Source organism: Hetaerina americana, unplaced genomic scaffold (assembly GCF_022747635.1).
Source record: "Hetaerina americana unplaced genomic scaffold, ioHetAmer1.1.p SCAF_62, whole genome shotgun sequence".
In the NCBI taxonomy this organism is placed as follows: domain Eukaryota; kingdom Metazoa; phylum Arthropoda; class Insecta; order Odonata; family Calopterygidae; genus Hetaerina; species Hetaerina americana.
In genome coordinates this window covers 1,687,964-1,708,269 of record NW_027287228.1, presented here as the reverse complement: position 1 = coordinate 1,708,269, position 20,306 = coordinate 1,687,964, and the positions used below count along the sequence as shown (strand labels likewise).

The following is a 20,306-nucleotide window of genomic DNA, read 5'->3' as shown; positions in this document are numbered from 1 at the left end:
GGAATAAGTGTTTTCTCCTCCCCCGTGGATCCCACCCTCGACTCGCCGGACTCCCAAATGTGACCTGCAACTCGTCAAAATCTAGTTTCCTCCACTATGGACTGATTCTTTCACTCACCACGATCGACTAGGGTCAAAAATCATTCAACTTTCTTGTCCTTCTGCGTCTTTTCTGTTGTGTCATTTGAGCCTTTGGATGTCAACTTATCGTCCAATTCCGAACATATGAATGAGCAAGCGTCGAAGGATGGACCCGACCATCTCAATAGACTGTTCATGGCTGAATATTTGCACGTCAGTGGTGTTGGCACGTGAAATCGATCTACTTCTTGTCCACGCTCCGCACTCATCAAAGTTTTCTCTCTCTCCCTCCCCCCCCCCCAGGAGCCTGGCGATTGGCGGTCAGGACACGCTGGCGCGGGAACGGACGAGGGACGGCACCGCCAGCGCCTACTCGGGTCACTACAGCACCAAGGGCATGGCCCCTTCCGGGAAGGGCCAGAGGGAGGACCTGCACATCCAAATGCGGGTGGGTCGAGAGGGCCGGCCGTTGAAAACGGGGACCCCTGCCGGCCCTGACGGAGCGACGGCGGTTGGTGCCCTGTGTGATGTGCCGTTTCTGAATGCTTCTTTCCCCCGTGGAATATTCCTTCGCTGTAGTGTACCGCGTTCAATGTCCAAAAGATCCATATCCATGCCTCGGACCTCCAATAGGAAGCCTCCCTGGCCACGAGTGCCCCTTCAATGAGTACACCAACCATGCCCCTCCCGACTCAATGAGTACACCAGCCATTATCAGCTAGTTTTCAAATCATTGAGAAATAATATAGAATAGTACATGCTCGGTGAGTAAATGTTAAAGGCTCTAATTGCATGGAATACTAACATGAATTCAATCAGGGTATTCCGACTGTTTAAATTTAAACTCTGACAAACTTGGACAGGCTCACGGTAACAACTATATATCATCTGCGTGTCGCGAAAACTCTATCCTCTTTATTGTTTCCTTGAATCCTTCCTATTTTCCTACCTGCTTTCTAAAAGGAATGTTCTCTTTCCATCTCCTTACCCCAAAATCCATCTCTTAACTATCAAGGCCTTCGGCATCGTAACATTCTTCTCGATTTTTCCAAAAAACACTCACTGCATCTGCAATTTTTTACGAATTGTATCCATCATATTCACAACTTCGACCGCGGCCTTCCTCTCTGACCAACTCATTTCCTCCACTCCTATGCATACACGTGCATCAAATAACATAGATATTTAAATTTCTAATGGATAGTAATTTTTTTACAGCGATTCATTGCGTGCAAAAGGTCCCAAAGCAGAGCTAAAATTTTTCGTATATGTTTTTTGTGTGAAAGCCTACGAGTGCTCTGTGCTCTGTGAAAAATTGCCGTTAATTGCTGCACGTATTTTGAAAGCACAAATTTGAACCAATTCAAGGATAAATTGAACTTAGGTCAGCGACTCGAATAGCGTTCGGCATCCGATTCAGATCAACAAATCAGCGTTCTAAAAATCATCTCAATGCTTATGATCCAGATTAAAATTGGTAATTTGTTACTCTTCAATGAATTTTCTTCCGTCAGCCTCCTTAATTTTATAATTTAAACAAAAATAAATCATATAACTTTCGATTGCCAGCTAATATGGTACGCACTATTTTAAATTTAAGGAGTAGAAAAAATCGCATTGATGGTCTTAAAATTTTGAATTAAATTGTCTTTAACATGCAGTCGTATTTTAACATTTTGCTTAACAATCGGAATCGCTGATTATCTAAGCGCTTCGTTGAAAAGGTGAATGACGTCATATCTATCGATGATCTCGTGATTTCCATATTTTGTTCCTGAGAAGTAAATTTGAGACATAGCCCTGAAAACTTGCTGAACTTTTTTAAAAGCTCACTCTTAGGTTTAAAATGCCGTCTTTCCGTACAGGATGAGAGCCATCGAATAAACAATAAGTATAATCATTATGTATTACAGATAATATTTCCTTTTTTTGGTTCATTCTTTCTCTTTTATGTAGTTTGGAAAATCGCCTATCCTAATGTCTATTAACTGTTTTAAAATATGCCGCAATTTTTTGCTTAACGTAGTCGATATTCGCTTTAGTCTCAATAAATATATTATTAGAAATATTTTTTACGGTTAAGTTTTCTTCTCCAATTGCATGGTACCTTCCGTAACGGTCCTTTGACGCCGGTGGTCCATTCTACATGAGTTTGACACGCGTATATTTTTATTTGCCTCAAGTTTCAACAAGTTTCGTTTTGTGACGGCCAGTGACTGACATTTACGGAACGCGACCGTAAAACTCCTCGCGTACGACGTGTGGATGCACCCCCCGCCACACACCTTGATGGTGACCCGCAGGCTATCATGTAGATAGGCTCTGCAAAGCAATTAACAATAACCATCATCCCTGGAATATCTAACTAATGCTCCTTCTGTTTAAAGTGCTTCATCGTGAAGTGGGTTCGGATTGCGTAGTATATCAATATAAAGCCATAAACACAGTAATCAACCCGAAGGTCGGTTTGGTAGGTGATGGTAGAGATCACCCAGTACTAAGCCCTATACGCCATGTGAAATTCACACATCACACTAATAGGGGGGCCAGTTCCTTTCCCTGTGCCGGTTATGGTTTCCCAGGAAGACCTGGTACCCGAAAAATCACTTTTAGCTTGGGTGGAGCTACAGGTGCCCAGAGTGCCTTGCCTGGGGATCGAACCCGGGACCCTCCGGTCAGTAGTCCAACGCTCTACCCACTGGACTACCGCGACCCATATAAATAAATATATATATATGTACTATGACAGCCGTGTCGTCGAAACGTCAATTAGATACATGCATGTGAGTATCCTGTGTTCTTGTGATATTTTTATCAAACTTCATGCATACATATGTATATATATATATATATATATATATATATATATATATATATATATATATATATATATATATATATATATATATATATATATATATTATTATTATTATTATTATTAGGTAATCTACCGGTTAAGGTAGGTTTTTGGATGGACAAAATTACTAATTAAATAATTTGTGGCCCCTTGCAAAACAAAACATCCTACTTTACATCAGATCCCTCTTCAGTTCTGAGTACTTCCTTCCTCCCTTCATCCCGCCCAACATCCCTATCCTGTTCCTTCCCTTTCCTCGTTTGCCTAACATTCTCCCCTCAATTACAGTCTTCAACATCCCACTGCCAGTCAATATCCCCTTCATCCATTTTTCCTGCCTCCATAGGATTTCTCCCAACATACCCCTCTCTTCGCCCACCATACCAAGTACTTCCTCGTTTTCTCACTCTCTCTCTCTCTCTCTCTATATATATATATATATATATATATATATATATATATATATATATATATATATCTATATATATCTATATATCTATATATATATCTATATATATATATATATATATATATATATATATATATATATATATATGCTTTCATAGACGTAACACGGAAGTGCCGAATAGTACAATACACAGTAACACATAATATAGAAACACAAAAAAAGAGAACACTCACACGTATTTTCTTGATATTTCGACGGACACAATCCGTCTTCCTCTGAAGATGTAGAAGTAATGATTATCATTACTTCTATATCTTCAGAGGAAGACGGATTGTGTCCGTCGAAATATCAAGAAAATACGTGTGAGTGTTCTCTTTTTTTGTGTTTCTATATTATGTGTTACTGTGTATTGTACTATATATATATATATATATATATATATATATATATATATATATATATATATATATATATATATATATATATATACACATTCAAACACGAAATCCCGCCAAACGGCGAATAAATACTCATCTATATAGAAACAGATATAAGGAATAGGGATAGGAACACACATAAAGGACGAACACAATAGAGGTGGGGAAGGCGGAATCGAACGAATCACAAGAGTAAAAAATTTCCTTGACCGGGACTCGAACACCGGATCTTTCCACTTGCCGGGCGGGTTAAGAGCATCCGCCCGGCAAGTGGAAAGATCCGGTGTTCGAGTCCCGGTCAAGGAAATTTTTTACTCTTGTGATTCGTTCGATTCCGCCTTCCCCACCTCTATTGTGTTCGTCCTTTATGTGTGTTCCTATCCCTATTCCTTATATCTGTTTCTATATAGATGAGTATATATATATATATATATACATATATATATATATATATACACGTTGCGTTGGACTACTGACCGGAGGGTCCCGGGTTCAATTACCGGGCAAGCACTCTGGGCACCTGCAGCTCCACCCAAGCTAAAGTGATTTTTCGGGTACCAAGGTCTTCCTGGGAAACCATAACCGGCACAGGGAAAGGAACTGGCCCCCCTACCCTGATGTGTGAACTTCACACGCCGTCGGCCTTAGTACTGGATGAACTCTACCATCACCTACCAAACCGACCTTCGGGTTGATTACTGTGTTTATGGTTACATATATAATATATACATTATAAATACATATATATATATATATATATATATATATATATATATATATATATATATATATATATATAATAAATTTCAATCTGCGAGCAAAAACCCGCACATACTTGGAGCCGATTTTGTGAAAGAACAAACGCATTTCTATGCTCCGATGATCGTTAAAGAAGCCTTCGGAGACCCACGACGTACCCATTCGAAAGTTCCCCTCGCTGATACTCGTATATCGTCTAACCCCTCCGACGTTTTCCTTATTACTACGTGTCAGACTGCTTGGAGATGATTTATTAACCAGCAGGACTTAGTTCCCAGTTACTCACAGCCGTCGTTAAAGTCTTCCGCGGACTGTGTCCCATTTTTCCTCCTCTGTCTCCACCCGCGAACGGCCCCCCTCCGCCGCGGCGCCCCCTGGGACCCCCGCGTGCCAGGCACGGGAGGACGCCGCCCCTCGGGGCCCTACGTCGACCGCCGAGGTGGGGGCACACAGTCGCCCATTTATGATTGCGCATTCGGGACGGAGCAACCCAGGCTGTCGACCGCAGGGCTCCCCACGGGAACCCAGCGAACGGTACATAAGAATAAAACCTGGCACCGAAACCAATGGCAAAGGAAATATTAAATGTCCACGTAGAGGAAAGAGCAAATTTATATTTTGTCAAAATAATAACATCCCGCGTGGTAATTCAATGTCGTATTGAGTTATTTCATTAGTATACTAAAAAGACATTCGAAGGTCCACGTATTAGTACGGGTATTTTTTATGCGATGTTGAGAAAACAGGCGATGTGGAGATAAAGAGTTCTGATGCGGGATGAGCTTCGCAAAGAGAGGAGGATATGAGGGAGGCTGAAGGGTTGAGAGGAAGCAGTGGTAGGCGACTCCTTTGATTGAAGGGAGGATGGAGAGGACGGGAGACGGTTGGCATTCGGTGCAGAATGAAATGGAATGGCCTCGAGGCGGGATATGGAATTCAATAAATTGGCCCGACAAAAATCGAGATGATCTCGATAACTGAAGTGTTCAGGGCTGAAATTTCGCCTGTTTTTTTGGGTTCAAAAATTAGAATTATTGGTCTCAATGCAAAGCGAGAGAATTGGTAAATGGGAATTAAATTTTTGAAGGGAATGTTCTTCGGGCCCTAATGGCGCCTTCGTCCCGCCCTCCCTCCGATCAAGGCGAGCCAACTGGTCGTATCGCAAAAGTGATCTTCTCGCGATGGAAACACACATGTTACATAGATAGCACCTTTATGGCGTTCAGTTACTCTCGACGCAAACTATCAATTAATAATAGCAAAAAAATAAAAAGATTAAGACAAACATTACTCACTACGATATGCAGGATGCGGCGCTTAAATCCGGACAAGCAGGCTTTTCCTCGAAGGAGATTTCCTCGCCGGGTTAGCGGAACCTTCCCCCGGTAGACTTGTTCGAGTCATGGCACTCAGCCGCAAATTCGTATGGCACAGTAGATCTGTGGGCTACACCAAAAGAAGAATCGAACTATTTCGAAATATAACGCCCAGCGCGACAACACTTTCGATAATAGCGGCTCTTCGATTGTACTCCGCACTTTTACCTAACATCTTGGCCATTTTGAGGTTTTGACTGTTTGCTAGATGCTTTAAGCTTTCAAGAACGCCAATCGCGACCTCCAGTGGAACTACGATATGGCGGGGAAGTCAAATTGAAATTTGTCCGGATTTGAGTGCTGCACCCTGTATTGGTGGTTTCAGCCACATTCATCAGGGTACAAGAGTCACTGATGGGAAGAAAGGAAGGGTAGGGGCTAAATTGTTCCGATCAGCTGACACCATCCTCTCAACAACCAATCACATTCCCCTCTATTTAACCCTACCCCCCCCCTCCGGAATCCATTCGCTTTCTTACTTTCCCCTCAGTGACTCCTTGTACCCTGATGTACGCAGGTGGCAGGGGCCATCGAAATATCAAAGTGAGATGTGTTTTCGTTGATCTTTTTACCTTTTTACTAGAATCAAATGCAACTATGCATCAGGAATATATATACACGCGCACACACACACACACACACAAATACATATACACCCACACATGCGCAATGATAATTCTATTAATCCCTTGTGGATGTGAGCGGCAGCTGTTACCGCCTCCAACTGCTTGAAGTCAAACGATATCTCAAACATGCCCGTTCTACTGCCAATAATTCCTATCATGAGTGAATGATCATGCCTTCCATAGTAATTAGGGATTATTTAAATGTGCTTAACGTCTTCGGAAAACTCAACGGTCTCAAATGCATGTAAAATATTCGGTCCAAAAGTGGATCTTCGTCTTTCGAGGGGATCCCGCTCCAAATCTTTCAACAATTGTGTCCACGCCGCTGCTGCCTGTGTCGTTAACTCCTTGGACGAATTCCGATGACCTGCGCGCGATTTCGCTCTTTTTTAAGCCAGTTCAAGTGTACGACACATAGTTTTAATGAATTCTGCTGCAGTCGTCGTCGGAATGGTGCATTCAATGCAATGAAATATTTTTTGAACCGTTCTTGAACTTATTTTTCGCTAAAGTAATTAGAAACCTCATGATAATTGATGAATGTCATGAAGCGTAGTAATAAATGAGCTCTGAATGATTTCTGTAATGCTCCGTAATATACTTATAGCTTAATACTTACAAAGTCACTTTATCAAAATCAACTCAAGGAAAAGAGTGCGCTTTGAAAAATGTACTATATTCGCAAGGAAAATAATATCAGTGGTGATAAGTGCGATAGAACGTAGAACAGAATGTGAAAAACATGTTTCTAGTGCCTATTTTATGTAGGAGTTGTTTATTTTCTCTTCAGTAGTCAATGCCATTTTAACTAATATAAAAATGCATGAACACAAAGTAATTAAGAGGAAATTTAGAAGTTTTAATCGTATTAAAAAATTAAAGTTAGAATTATTTTCAAATATTTAACTTCAATATGTGATGTTTTTTTGGATAGGGTAACCCTATTCTGGCTCACCGTAGTGGGCTCTAAATTTGTGGAAAATTATTATGGCATATTATAACTTAGATATACACTTCTCCACTATACTTTTTATTGCAATTTAAAACGAGCTTCGACGTTCCTGCGTCATTTCCATCATTAAACATACAAACGTGTTCATTTGGTTAGTTTAACTTGTACCGAAAACTACACATACTAATTCTGTAGGAAGAGTAGCCGTAGCAATTTTTCCATGACCTGCATTGCGTGTGAAGTACTGAATTCAGACCGTGTCGGTTGTTAAGTGTGTCCATAATCGTCGCAGATATCGTATTATTGGCATTGGTAAGATGAGACAGTTCACACGCCATTGAATCACTGAAAATTTGTCGATTCGAAAGATCTGCGCTAAACTCGTCCTCCCGAAGGTCTTTGGACGGAAGGCCAAGAAAGCAAAGTCGATTGTCTACTTGCGTAGACCTTCTGAAACGGCATTGCGACGATTCCCCAACACCCTTAAAGGTTCACTTTGAAGGATTTTGAAAAATTGCAGCAATATCTGAATTAAATCTATTTTTCCGAAAATATTCGCGATACATTTTATGCAAACCATGCAGACGGCAGGCTTTTGAAATGTGTGGATGAGGAAGGATGGAGAAAATGAAGTGAGCAGATAGGAAATCAAACAAGTAAGCGTTAGGTGTAGTGAAAGGGGAGGAGAGGAGATTGTTGGGGAAAACACCAAGGAGGCAAGGGAAAGATGGATGTAGAGAGTTTTGATTGGCGATGGGATGTTGAAGATTGAGATAGAGGGGAGGAATATCAGTCATAGAGGCATAGGAAAGCGAGGAAGGACCAGGAGTAGGATGTTGGACGCAATAGAGGGGGGTTGAATGCATGCATACTTGAAGAATTCTTCCTTGCAGTGCCAAGGCGACACCAAGACGAAAGGAGCTTTATATCGCATAGGGGATGGAAAAGGTTGGCGCGATATCTAACAGAGCTGTACCAAATCAGCCTCCGAACCTAGAGCATTCGACGACTGCTTCACTGAAAACCGTTTATTCCAAACACAATACAGTTACTCCGAGTCGCATATAACCTGGTAGCTTCACATCTACACAATATCCTGTAGGACGCCGCAAGGGCGTGTAACGGGAGGTGGTAGACCACCAGACATTAGGACACGCAGTGAACCAAGACCTAAAGAAGCACACACAAATGAAACTCACACGCATTTGGAATTCACGGTGGCCAAACCGCCATCCTCTGGGGAAAGAAGGAACTGAGGAGAAGATTACAAGAGAAGGGGACGGGAGGACGAGTATACTGAATGGAAGAGAAAGGTGGGAAAAGGTTAGGAAGGGAAAGGGTTGGGAGGGAAATTTGTGGAAGTCTGGGATTGATATGAAAGGCTTTAGGAGCGGGGGGATGACAATCCCTGGAGATTGGGGTTAATTGATGCCTGATATTGGCGTCTGATATTGATCCCAAGCTCAATCCGGGAATCAAGGAGCCAGATATAAGCCTGTTCTATTGTTTTGAACTTTCCATCCCTGCACTCAAGCTCAAAGTAATAGAACAGGCTTATATCTGGCTCCTCAAACGGAATGGCAAGAAATAAAAGAGAAACATATATCTGCCTCCTCGCATCCTGGAATGAGCCAGAAATCAATATCCGACTAAGTAACCCAATCTCCAGATATTTTCATCCCAAAACCTTCCACATTAATCCCACACTTCCAAACCTTCCCATACTAACTCTTCCCCCCAAACCTTTCCCCCTTTCCCCTTCCATCCAGTATCCTCGTCAATTCGTCTCAATACCTTCTCCTGAGTTCCTTCTTTCCCTAGAGAAATCAAGTGTCGCTAACAAATATTCGCAAAACATGTGGGTTTGATTTGCATGTGTTTCTCTCTGTTTTCGTTTGCCAGTGCTATCTTGCTTCTCCGTTTACATTATTGTTCACATGAATGAGACTTTCCTTCAAAATATATCCGTTGTGGTAGTCCAGGTGGTATATCGCTCGACTACTGACCGGTGGACCAGGGTTCGATTTCCTCACAAGTCTCCAGGCAACTAGAGCTCCACCCAAGCTCTGTGATTTTTTGGGCACCAGATCTTCCAGGGAAACCATAACCAGCACAGGGAAAGGAACTGGCCCCCATATATATAATATTCGCAGTATCTATGAGGAAGGAATCTGGCCGCAAGACTTTGTGAGATCATTTTTAGTTCCTATTCCTAAAAAGGTAAAGGCTACATCAGGTGAGGACTACAGGTAAGTTTGATATCCCATGCTAATGTTGTTCTAAGGATCATAAACAAAAGGATAGAGAGTAGGGCAATTGATTACTTAGGGGATGATCAGTTTGGCTTTAGGAAGGGGAGAGGTACGCGTGATGCCATTGCAGTAATGAGATTATTAATCGAGAGGAATATAGAATACAACCAGGAGGTATTTGCCTGTTTTGTAGATTTCGAAAAAGCGTTTGATAGAGTGAATTGGGAAAAGCTAATGAATTTACTGAAGAAAATGGGAATAGATTGGAGGGAAAGGATGCTAATCCGCAACCTGTACATATCTCAGACCACTCAAGTGGGGGTGGGAAACGGGGAGTACGGACGGGCAGTGTTAGGAAGAGGTGTAAGGCAGGGTTGCCCATTATCACCGTTACTGTTCAGCCTGTATGTGGAGGAAATGATTAAAGAGGCAGGGGAAGAACTGGAGGTAGGAATGAAAGTGGGCGGGGAATTCGTAAAATCAGTTAGGTTTGCTGATGACCAAGCTTTAGTTTGTCAGTCAGCCAAGGGGCTGCAATCATTGCTTAGTGAATTGGAAATTCAGTGCGACAGGTATGGGATGAGAATCAATATTAATAAAACAAAGCTTATGCGATTTTCTAGATAGAAAAAGGCTAAACTAGACATTAAAATAGGAGGGCAAAAACCGGAGGAGGGAGAACAGTTTACGTATCTGGGAAGTGTTATTTGGACCAACGCGGTCAATGTAGTAGGGACTTAAGGGGAAGAATTGCGCTAGGCAAAGAGGCTTTCACAAGGAGGAGGGAGTTGATGACAGGGACGTTGAGTAAGGATGTTAAGAAAAGGCTCGTAAAAACTCTGATATGAAGAGTAGCTATGTACGGTGCGGACGTTGAACGTGGTCATTGAAGCAGGAGGATAGACGTAGACTGGAGGCTTTTGAAATGTGGGTGTGGAGAAGAATGGAGAAGGTGAAATGGACAGAGAAGAAAACAAATGAGGAAGTACTTGGTATGGTGGGTGAAGAGAGGAGTTTGTTGGGAGAAATCCTATGGAGGCAGGAAAAGTGGATGAAGGGGGTGTTGACCGACAGTGGGATGTTGAAGACTGTAATTGAGGGGAGAATGTTAGGCAAACGAGGAAAGGGAAGGAACAGGATAGGGATGTTGGACGGGATGAAGGGAGGAAGAAATTACTCAGAGATGAACAGGGACCTGCTGTAAAGTAGGATGCTGTGTTCTGCTAGGGGTCATAAATTATTTAATTAGTAATTTTGTCCATCCAAAAACCTACCTTATCCGGTAGATTACCTAACAAATAAATAAATAAATAAATATATATATATATATATATATATATATATATATATATATATATATATATATATATATATATATATATATATATATACATATATATATAGATGATTTCGTCGACGTATCACGGAAGTGTTGAATAACAAACTTGGATGGCAACAAACAATATAGAAACACATAAAAAGATTACTCACACGTTATTTCTTGATCGTTTCGACTAAACTCTGCTCCGTCTTCATTGGAAGATAGAATCGACATCGGATATCGAAAGATCATAGAAGTCAACTTCTATATCTTCCGATGAAGACGGAATAGAATTCCATCGAAATGATCAAGAAGTAACGTGTGAGTGATCTTTTTATGTGTTTCTTTATTGTTTGTTGCTGTCCAATTTATTATATATATATATATATATATATATATATATATATATATATATAATTTTATATATATATTTATCTAATTCCGTGGGATTATATTAGGTGGAATGGGATATCCCATTCCACCTAACTTGGGTACAGTCCACTATTATTCTTCATTTTTCTGTCTTAAAGAATTCTGGCCTTTGCTATGAGTTGTCTTTGCACTCTGATGTTGCTTGCTACCCACTTTCTCCCTGAATCGTCCTTTGAAAGGGCTAAACGGAGAGACCTGCCTCACATTCACCACCCTCTCCTCATCCTCATGTCCTCCCTTGGTTCTTTTAATTTTACATCAAACGCAGTGAAATGAATAATGATCATATAGTCACCCCTCTGTCTTATATACAGATGAATAAGTTCAAACATATACTGTGGACAAAGAATCCCATTTAAATGTGGAATTGTGAAATGAAGAGAATGAATGAACATTTTGTATAAAATAAGAGTACGTAGACTGGAGAGATAGGAAGACATTTGGAATCCAATTGTCTCAAGAAGCACGGGTGCAGATAGCGGGTGGAGAGTCAGGATGTGCAGCAATATGCAGGGGAGAATGAGAGGGGGGATGGCCATTGTCCATTTTACATTTCAATACATATATACTGCAGAATTGGAAAGAGAGGCATTGAAAGGTCTGGTTGGAGGCTGAAGCAAAAGTAGGCAGGGAACTCTTCAAATTGGTTATATATGTGAAGATAAAGCTTTTCCCATCCAGTCTGCCAAAGGCTTACAATCTTACTCCTTAAAGGCTTATTAAAGACTTCAATCAAAAGAAAACAAAGACACTCCTAACGACATTCTCAAGAAATAGGAAGGCAGAGACAAACATTAAATATGTGGTACATAAACTAAAGCAGGTGGAACAGTTCACCTATTTTGCAATAGAGTGGGCAAAGCAGTATATGATAGATTAAAAGAACAGTTGCATTATGTAAAGAAGCATTTAAAAAGAGGCAGGAGGTGATGACAGGCTGGTTGAGATAGCTATTAAGAAAAGACTAGTGAAACCTATAGTTAATATGGGGCATTGTTTTGTATGGTGTGTAAATTTGGTCGTTGAAATTGTAGTAGTATTTACGGGGAGGCGACTGGCAGCTGAGGTCATTTGCGCTATTAAGGATGGATGGGAAAGGAAAGGAGGAAAGAAACTGGCAATCGGCATTAGCCTACTCTTGACGAAAGGTGCCAAGGGGTCCACTGTTTAACGTCCCATCTGATGGAAGGCATACTCACTCAAAGTGCTCTCCACGAAGCACCCCAAGTAGGAATCAAGAAGGCGAGACAAGTTGATGAAGGAGAGGCGATTTGAGACTGAAGACTGCGACACCATAGAGAGAGAGATGGCTGGGAGAGCAAAGAGCTGGATGGAGGGAAAGAATTGACATCTTGGAAAAAATCAAGTCCAGTAGATAGTATGCAGAGTTGAAAACTGGGTTGTTGCAACATGTGGTATGGGGTCTGAGTGTATTTTGTGCCATGATAGCTGGGGCTACAGCAGTGTGTTGTGCCACTGTCCATCAAGAACCTACCCCAACCCAGTACAACAGTATTGCTCATTGATTCACTCAGATATTCATGCACCAAATAGCCCACTTTCTCAGAGGCACCTCATCTGAAACCATCCCAACCACTGTTGACATATAATACTCAGACTCTTTCAGTAGAGATGCATATACATGTAGATAAATATTACAGCTCTTTTACAACTATCACAAATTTTCCCACAACTTAGTATCTTTTGTACTATGCTCATTTTCACAAATGTTTAACACATCGATTTGTTTTGCCTTCATTTCATTCACTTACTCCCATTCGTTTCCATCCACACCACTCACATTGCAAGTATGAACAGTAACATGTCTACGTATTGCTGTCATGTCCATTTATTGATTGACCAATCTTGTATGACTAATACCACCCATCTTTCTTGGTTTTGGCCACCCAAGGATTTTGATTAATTCTTGCGAGATGCAAGGCTTTAGCAGCCTTTGCATTATCTATGCCAAGTGCAACATTAAAAGCAAAAGAGTTAAGGCACCCTACTGCAAAAAGTTATAGCACCTATTTGCATGCATGCTACCAGTGCAACCAAAGCCCAGTAATACTCCAAGGCCTGCTTTCACTCTTCTAAAAAAGCAAGTATCCCTTCTGAAAGGACTGCCTTGAAAGCCAGCATACCGCGTAGCCTGTGCCCTACCAGTGATTAAGATGGATATGAAGAGATACCGACTGGCTGTGTGCAGACACACCCGGATGCTGTGGAAATTTGTGATGTAACTACATGGAGTTTGTAATTGTCCACGGTGTCAATCCATTTCCTTTCGTACGATGTGTTTTGCTGTGAGCACAGTGCATCGTCAGATGCAGAGGAGATAGTATTCTGAGCCTGTGTTTGCATTAAAAGGCGATAGAAGGAGTAACACACCATGGAAAATTGCAAATTCCTTTCATTTTCACCAGAATGTACATATCTTTTGAAATGTCATTGAAAAAATCAAAGTACTTGCAATCAGGTAATGAATCATGTTAATAATTTATTCAACTAAAGTAATAATGAGTACATTTAATGTATTTGAAGGAGGCTTAGGTCTGCGTGAAGAGTTGCTTGCATTAAAATCTATTTGGCTAAGACATTGGCCATCTGAAGAACCTTTTGTCAAAATCACCAAGATCTAGTTTCCATGACGGGAATATCTTTACCACGCCTCCTGTCGTTTCCCAAAAAGCTTATTTTATCTAATATGTACTCTTTGAATTTATGACCGTTCAGACAGATAAGAGTGGATGAGGATTTAAGGATTTGTGGGTGGGTTTGAAAATGAATCAAGAGGAAAAATGAGGAGTGACGATTGAGTTTTGCTCCATTTCCCATGCTTCACTGCACTTGATTGAGATCATTACACTTAACTCGGTGCCCTTGGCATTCCTGACTGCTCACTGCTCGTTTGGTTTTTCAGGTACGGGAAGCAGGAGATGTAAGTACGTGCCTTCAAGTTAAAGTCTACCGAGCCGATGACCAGCAGCACTCGGAGTGGGGTAACCGTCTTCATTGCATCGAACTCGATTGCAGTACGGCGCGAGGGGAGAGGGCAGTCACGGTGAACAGGGAAACGTACAGGTATACAAGTTCGAACGAGACGCAGAAGAAGCTGGATACATTCCAATTAGTTTCAAAGGGAGAAATGTATTAAAGAAAACTTGATATCTTCCAAAATTAATATACATATATATATATATACATATATATATATATATATATATATATATATATATATATATATATATATATATATATATATATATATATATATATACATCCCCTAAGAGGCAAATCCTTTTGTTGAGTAGGAATGAGGCCTCTCTGTTTCAGAAATATAGATTATCTAAGAGCAAAAGAATGCTAAGTCTCTGTGACAGTATGCAATGCACTTTTTGGCATTACTGATATGAGCCATAAGGGTGGCAAATGATGGAGTAATTATTATGGCATTATTCGAGGGCAATATGTCCGATTCATTACTTATAGTCATCTAATTAACGAGTAAATGCTTACAAAAAACACTTTGAAAATGATTATAAATGAAAAATGTGGTCAATGTGCGTGAGGATCAAATACTAAACAAATTAATTTTTAAATAGGTACCATCCAGAAAGAGTCATAACTCATCAAAAGTAGGTGCAGTTATTGGACCAATTTTTAAATTACACACACGAAGCTACCTCTTTTCCGCTTCTCAAATTGTTAAGCCAAGTGGTATTTTTACATCGCGAGGGCCCTGGAAGCTACTTTATCAAAACTCATTGGATACAAGTGTAACAAGATTGAATCTAGGGACTTCACCATGGAATTTTGTTTTTATCAACTTTGTATGAAATACATAACTATTCTCAATTGAAATAAATTATAATTTATGAAACCTGGGTGTTTTTTTCTGGATGTGATCTGTAAATAAGATCCAACAAAAATGAGCAGATTTTAAAATGGTGATTTAAGATGCTGATGATCAATATTTTCATCTTTTTCTATTTTGATAAAATCCTGGGCGATCACATTAAACAGAAATTTCCACCCTCAATCAGCGGTCAATTTGATTTAAGGGTGAAATAATGAATTAGAATGCTGCCCCCCCCCCCTACTCTTAGCTTGTGACTTCAAAAGTTCTTTGGATGCAGGTGTTATGATGGTATTCTTGGTTGTGTTACGTTAACGCAAATTTCTTATGCCTCCTTAGCCTGGCATATGATTCTTGTACCAGAGTTTAATCCAGAAATGTATGTGAGTGCATACCAAGTACTTTACAGCACTAATCAACATCAAATGACACATTTGAAAATGCAAGCTTCCCCAAGTGCAAGTTTCCAAAAAATAAGTCTACTTTTGTGGACTCTCCCCATTCTGGTAGATTGAAGTTCATTTCCTCTCTTCTGAATACCCAACTAAATGGCAAAAGAACAAGAGAAACAAGTAATGCTTAGTAATTAAGCCCAATTTGATGTGCATGGTGAGGCCTTGAATATTTGAGGGACAAAGTGGATTTTGGATATTGTCAATGACTGCATTGCTTAAGAGCGCATTGAGGGATCTTACCATGGATGCAAAGGGAACAGAAGAAAAACAGAATCGGCATCATGATAAATGATGCTTAAGTACCTACCCACAAATTGTTTTCTTGAAAATTGGGAATGACCTAATAAATGAACACACATTTAAATTTTAAAGTGAATTAGCTTCAGTCAAAATGAAATACATGTAGTGCATCAGAAACAGAACAAATGCAAACCTTTCAAAAATCTAACCAAGTCCTTCACGAGAGACGTTCCCTTTATTAACCACCCTAAATATAAAAAATAGCAGGCATACACAATGGAAAATATTCATTCCAATTGCAGAAAACATGTCGAGATTCGGTTCTATGTGATTTGAGTCTGTTCATTTCAAGAGGTTTGTTAAATCAAGACCAGTCCTCTGGCAACAACAAATGTCACTCAACCCACATGGTGAACTGGGATACGTATTTGGTAAAATTAGATTTAGTTTGACAGCCTCATCAGGGGGATTTCACTTATATTCTGTGACATCATCTTACAGTTACCTCATCACACTACTGCAATCAGCATGGCAGTTTTTAGTCATTAGCCAACTCTGACTATTTGTGTTTGAGCATGGTAGAAACTTTACATGGCTACAAATATTTGCATACATATATTTTTCTAAGTCTATTTAAAAGTAAAAATATGAGTTCATAATGAGTTAATTTAGGCGAGCCTTTCGCAAAAAACTCCTCCAATGATGTGATTTATAATTCGGGGGAAGATAAAACAGTTGCAAAAAAAGAAAAGATTGAAAAATAATTTCACTGCAGTAGATCAACTTCCTCCTTCTGAATCAAACCATAAGAAACTCCAGAAATGCATGGCTATATACTTCTGTAGAAGTTCAATGCTTGCAGTAAAATAGCATATTTAAACCTAACAGTAATACATATCATGAACTCCTTTCACAAGCTTCCATCAGCACTTGAAGGCCTCGGGGAGAACTGAAATGAGTGGTAGCGTGTGAAAAGTGGTCATCCACCCATTGTGTGCGGCATATTCCTTGGTATTTCCTGATCTCATCTGTAATGTCATATCTCGCCTGAAACTCCCAGTAGTCCCCATACCTTCCAAGTACTAGTCACCTCCGGCTCTACAACTCTAAAACTATTTGGTCAATTTCCATCCCTTTCCCCTGCCATGCATTGCAGTAATTAATTTTGCTTACTGCTGACATTGCCCATTGAGCAATATTTCCATGCGCTTCCTCATTCTCTGCTAACCCCCTCCCCACCTAAGCCGGACCCTTCTCTGTCCCTTTAGACATGGCATAATATATGTATATGGACAGCCCCTTGTGCTATTGTGATAGAATCTGTGTGTATTTCATTATTTTGAAATGTTGCAAGGGAGAGGCATATTTTAATGTTCCGTTTACGTAATAAGACACTTGAGTGAAAGTACAGAGTAAGATGGAAAACAGAGGAGAATACCACTGAGGGTTTGGGGGAGAGGAGGTAAATGCACAGCACCCTTAAGCAATGATAAACAATTAAAGAACAGAAAGGAATTTAAATAGACGATAATCAAAAATTGGTTGGTTTAAACAATTTTTGGAAAAAGTCTGATAAAGTTGAGTGGAGTAAGTACGCTATAGGGTAAAAATGGTTTCTATCGAAGTGAATTGGAGAGACGGCATCTAATTAAAAGCCCTCTACACACATGAATCAGGGAGTATAGGTAAGCGATGCAGATGAATAATGAGGGTAATGGGTGCAGTAACAGGTAGGGACATAGATAGATAGATAGATAGATAGATAGACAGCGGTGTTTATTTGGGCGAAATTGAGACCAAATGGTCCCTTCTTCCATTTAACCCATCGTCATATACATATTATATTAGGCATTAAACTTATAGTTCCATTAATATGTACACATAAATACATATAAACAGACATCAATTCATTAACACAGATTTGCACATCGAAAAGAAAACAGTATATACATATATATAGACACACACATACACATACATACACATACACACACATACATACCTATATTCATACACATACCTACACATATACATACATATCCACACATACATACACATACACACATAAACATACATACATGAATGCATACACATACATAAATACATACATAATTACGCACATATACACCCATACATACATACATATACATATATAAATTAAGAATACACCTACATACACTCAAATTAAATGACAGTGAAGATAGAGAACGATAAAATGAGGAAAATCTAAGCAAAGAATGAGGTTTGTGGGAAAAGCTAGGGAGAGCGTGGCATTGCTCAACTAGTAAAAACCCACGCAGGAAAAACACCCACGAAGAGAAGGGGGGTGTGAAAAACCTGCGAAAACCCTATTAATTAGAGGAAAGACACGTGTACATTGTAACAATCATTTTTACATAGTATACATATTATTAAGTTACTGAAATATAATTGGAGAAATTTAAATACATTGACAACACATGCGGAGTAATGAAAAGCGTAATATTTCTAAAAATAATGATGCAAACTCCTACCACTTGAGATGAAAAAACAAAAAAGCAGGGTAAAAAAAGTAGACACAGTGATCTGTGTAGCAGCTGAGTGGAATGAGGGAGGGTACACTGGTTAAGTTAAGTACCTGAGGAAATTGAACTTGTGAAGTGCTCTTCTAAATGTTGTTGTTGATGAAGAGTTTTTTATGTCATCTGGGAGAGAGTTCCACAGACGGCATGCTGTAACATGGAAAGATTTGTGATAGATTTCCGTGCGATGGTGTGGGACAAGAATTTATTATTACCCCTAGTATTTCTGTTGTGGATTGAGCTGATGAAGAGGAAATTTTTGTATAGATATTTAGGTGTGTGGTTTGAAAGTATTCCGTAGATAAGTGAAAGAATATGTAAATGCCTGCGGCCTTCTAGCTTTAACCAGGATATTCTATTAAATGAGTCGGAAATATGATCGTACTTCCTAAGATCACATATGGACCGCACACAGGAATTATGGGTCTTCTGGAGTTTGGTTTTCAGTTCGCCTGAAAAGTCTTGGTATACTACTACATCACAGTAATCAAAGTGGGGAATGAGAAGAGAGGACAAAAAAGAAGCATCTTTAAGGAGGGGGGAGCAATGTGCTTTTACCTTTTCAGTGAATGCAGGGATGAGTTAATTTTTCTGCAGATAGCAATTGCATGATCAGTCCAAGATAATGTTTCATTTATGGTTAAGCCTAAATTATTTACTGTCTTTAGGTATGGTATGATAGGTCCTTGCAATTTTTGTGGTGGTAGTTTATCAATACTTATTTTAGAATGTAGTTTATGGTATCCGATTATAATGGACTGACTTTTGATTGGGTTTATTTTCAATAAATTTTTTATTCCCCATAGTGACAAAGCAGCTATATCTGCATTAATTTCGTTTATAATTGTAGGTAGGTAGGAAGGCACTATTAAGTGAGATATGGGAAAAGCACGAGGCACTGACACTAAATAAATTTTCACTAAATTACTTCTAAACACAGCACTACGGGATGATTATTCAAATGGGAAAAAGAATATAAAATACTATTTAAAAGGGAGGCACTATTTAAGACAACTACGGGAAAAGCACTGGGCACTGACACTAAATCACTTTTCACTTGATGACTTCGCAGCGTAGATCAGGACTGGATCAAGGAGCAGAGGGGTATAGAAGGTTAGAGATGCAAACTCTATGTATGGGATGTACTAAGAGAGAGAGAGAGAGAATCGTTTCACTTGGTGTTTATCCAGGAGAAAATAGTAGGAAATTCATATAAAGGGTGCAGGTATGGATGAATGCAGTGGAGGTGCTGATTGTGTGTGACAGAAGTAATGAATATTTCACTTTCCTGAATCAAAACATTTGATCAGTAGTCACCCCACTATATAATGTTCATTTTTATTATTCAAATTCATGGCTAAGTGACAGGTATTAAGTTTCAATCCATTTTAGTTTAGCAGAGTTGAATATTGATCATAGATTGCCCATTTCAACACTGCTTATTATTGTTATTGGTAATGTACCAGGCAGGGTAGGTTTTTAATAGACAAAAGCTACCAAATTGTACAGGGGCAATTCCATTGTCACTCCCAACAAAACACAATCCAGCAACATATTCTCCATCCAGTCCCTCTTCAGCTCTGAGTACTTTCTCCCTCCCTTCATCCCGTCCAACATCCCTATCCTGTTCCTTCCCTTTCCTCGTTTGCCTAACATTCTCCCCTCTATCACAGTCTTCAACATCCCACT

The 20,306-nt window shown here is 39.7% G+C and overlaps 1 protein-coding gene across 6 annotated transcripts in view; it reads left to right on the top strand.

Moving 5' to 3' along the window:
• LOC139695698 (CB1 cannabinoid receptor-interacting protein 1-like) overlaps positions 1-20,306 on the top strand; it is a 288,521-nt gene that overhangs the window by 237,814 nt on the left and 30,401 nt on the right. For 4 of the 6 annotated variants that reach the window (XM_071594477.1, XM_071594476.1, XM_071594478.1 and 1 more), the window contains exons 2-3: positions 385-592; positions 14,426-14,586. In XM_071594477.1, the coding sequence (XP_071450578.1) occupies positions 385-592; positions 14,426-14,586 (369 nt within the window). Of the gene's footprint in view, positions 1-384; positions 593-14,425; positions 14,587-15,107; positions 15,386-20,306 lie in introns of those variants that run through there. The other 2 variants (XM_071594479.1, XM_071594480.1) reach the window with 2 other exon arrangements.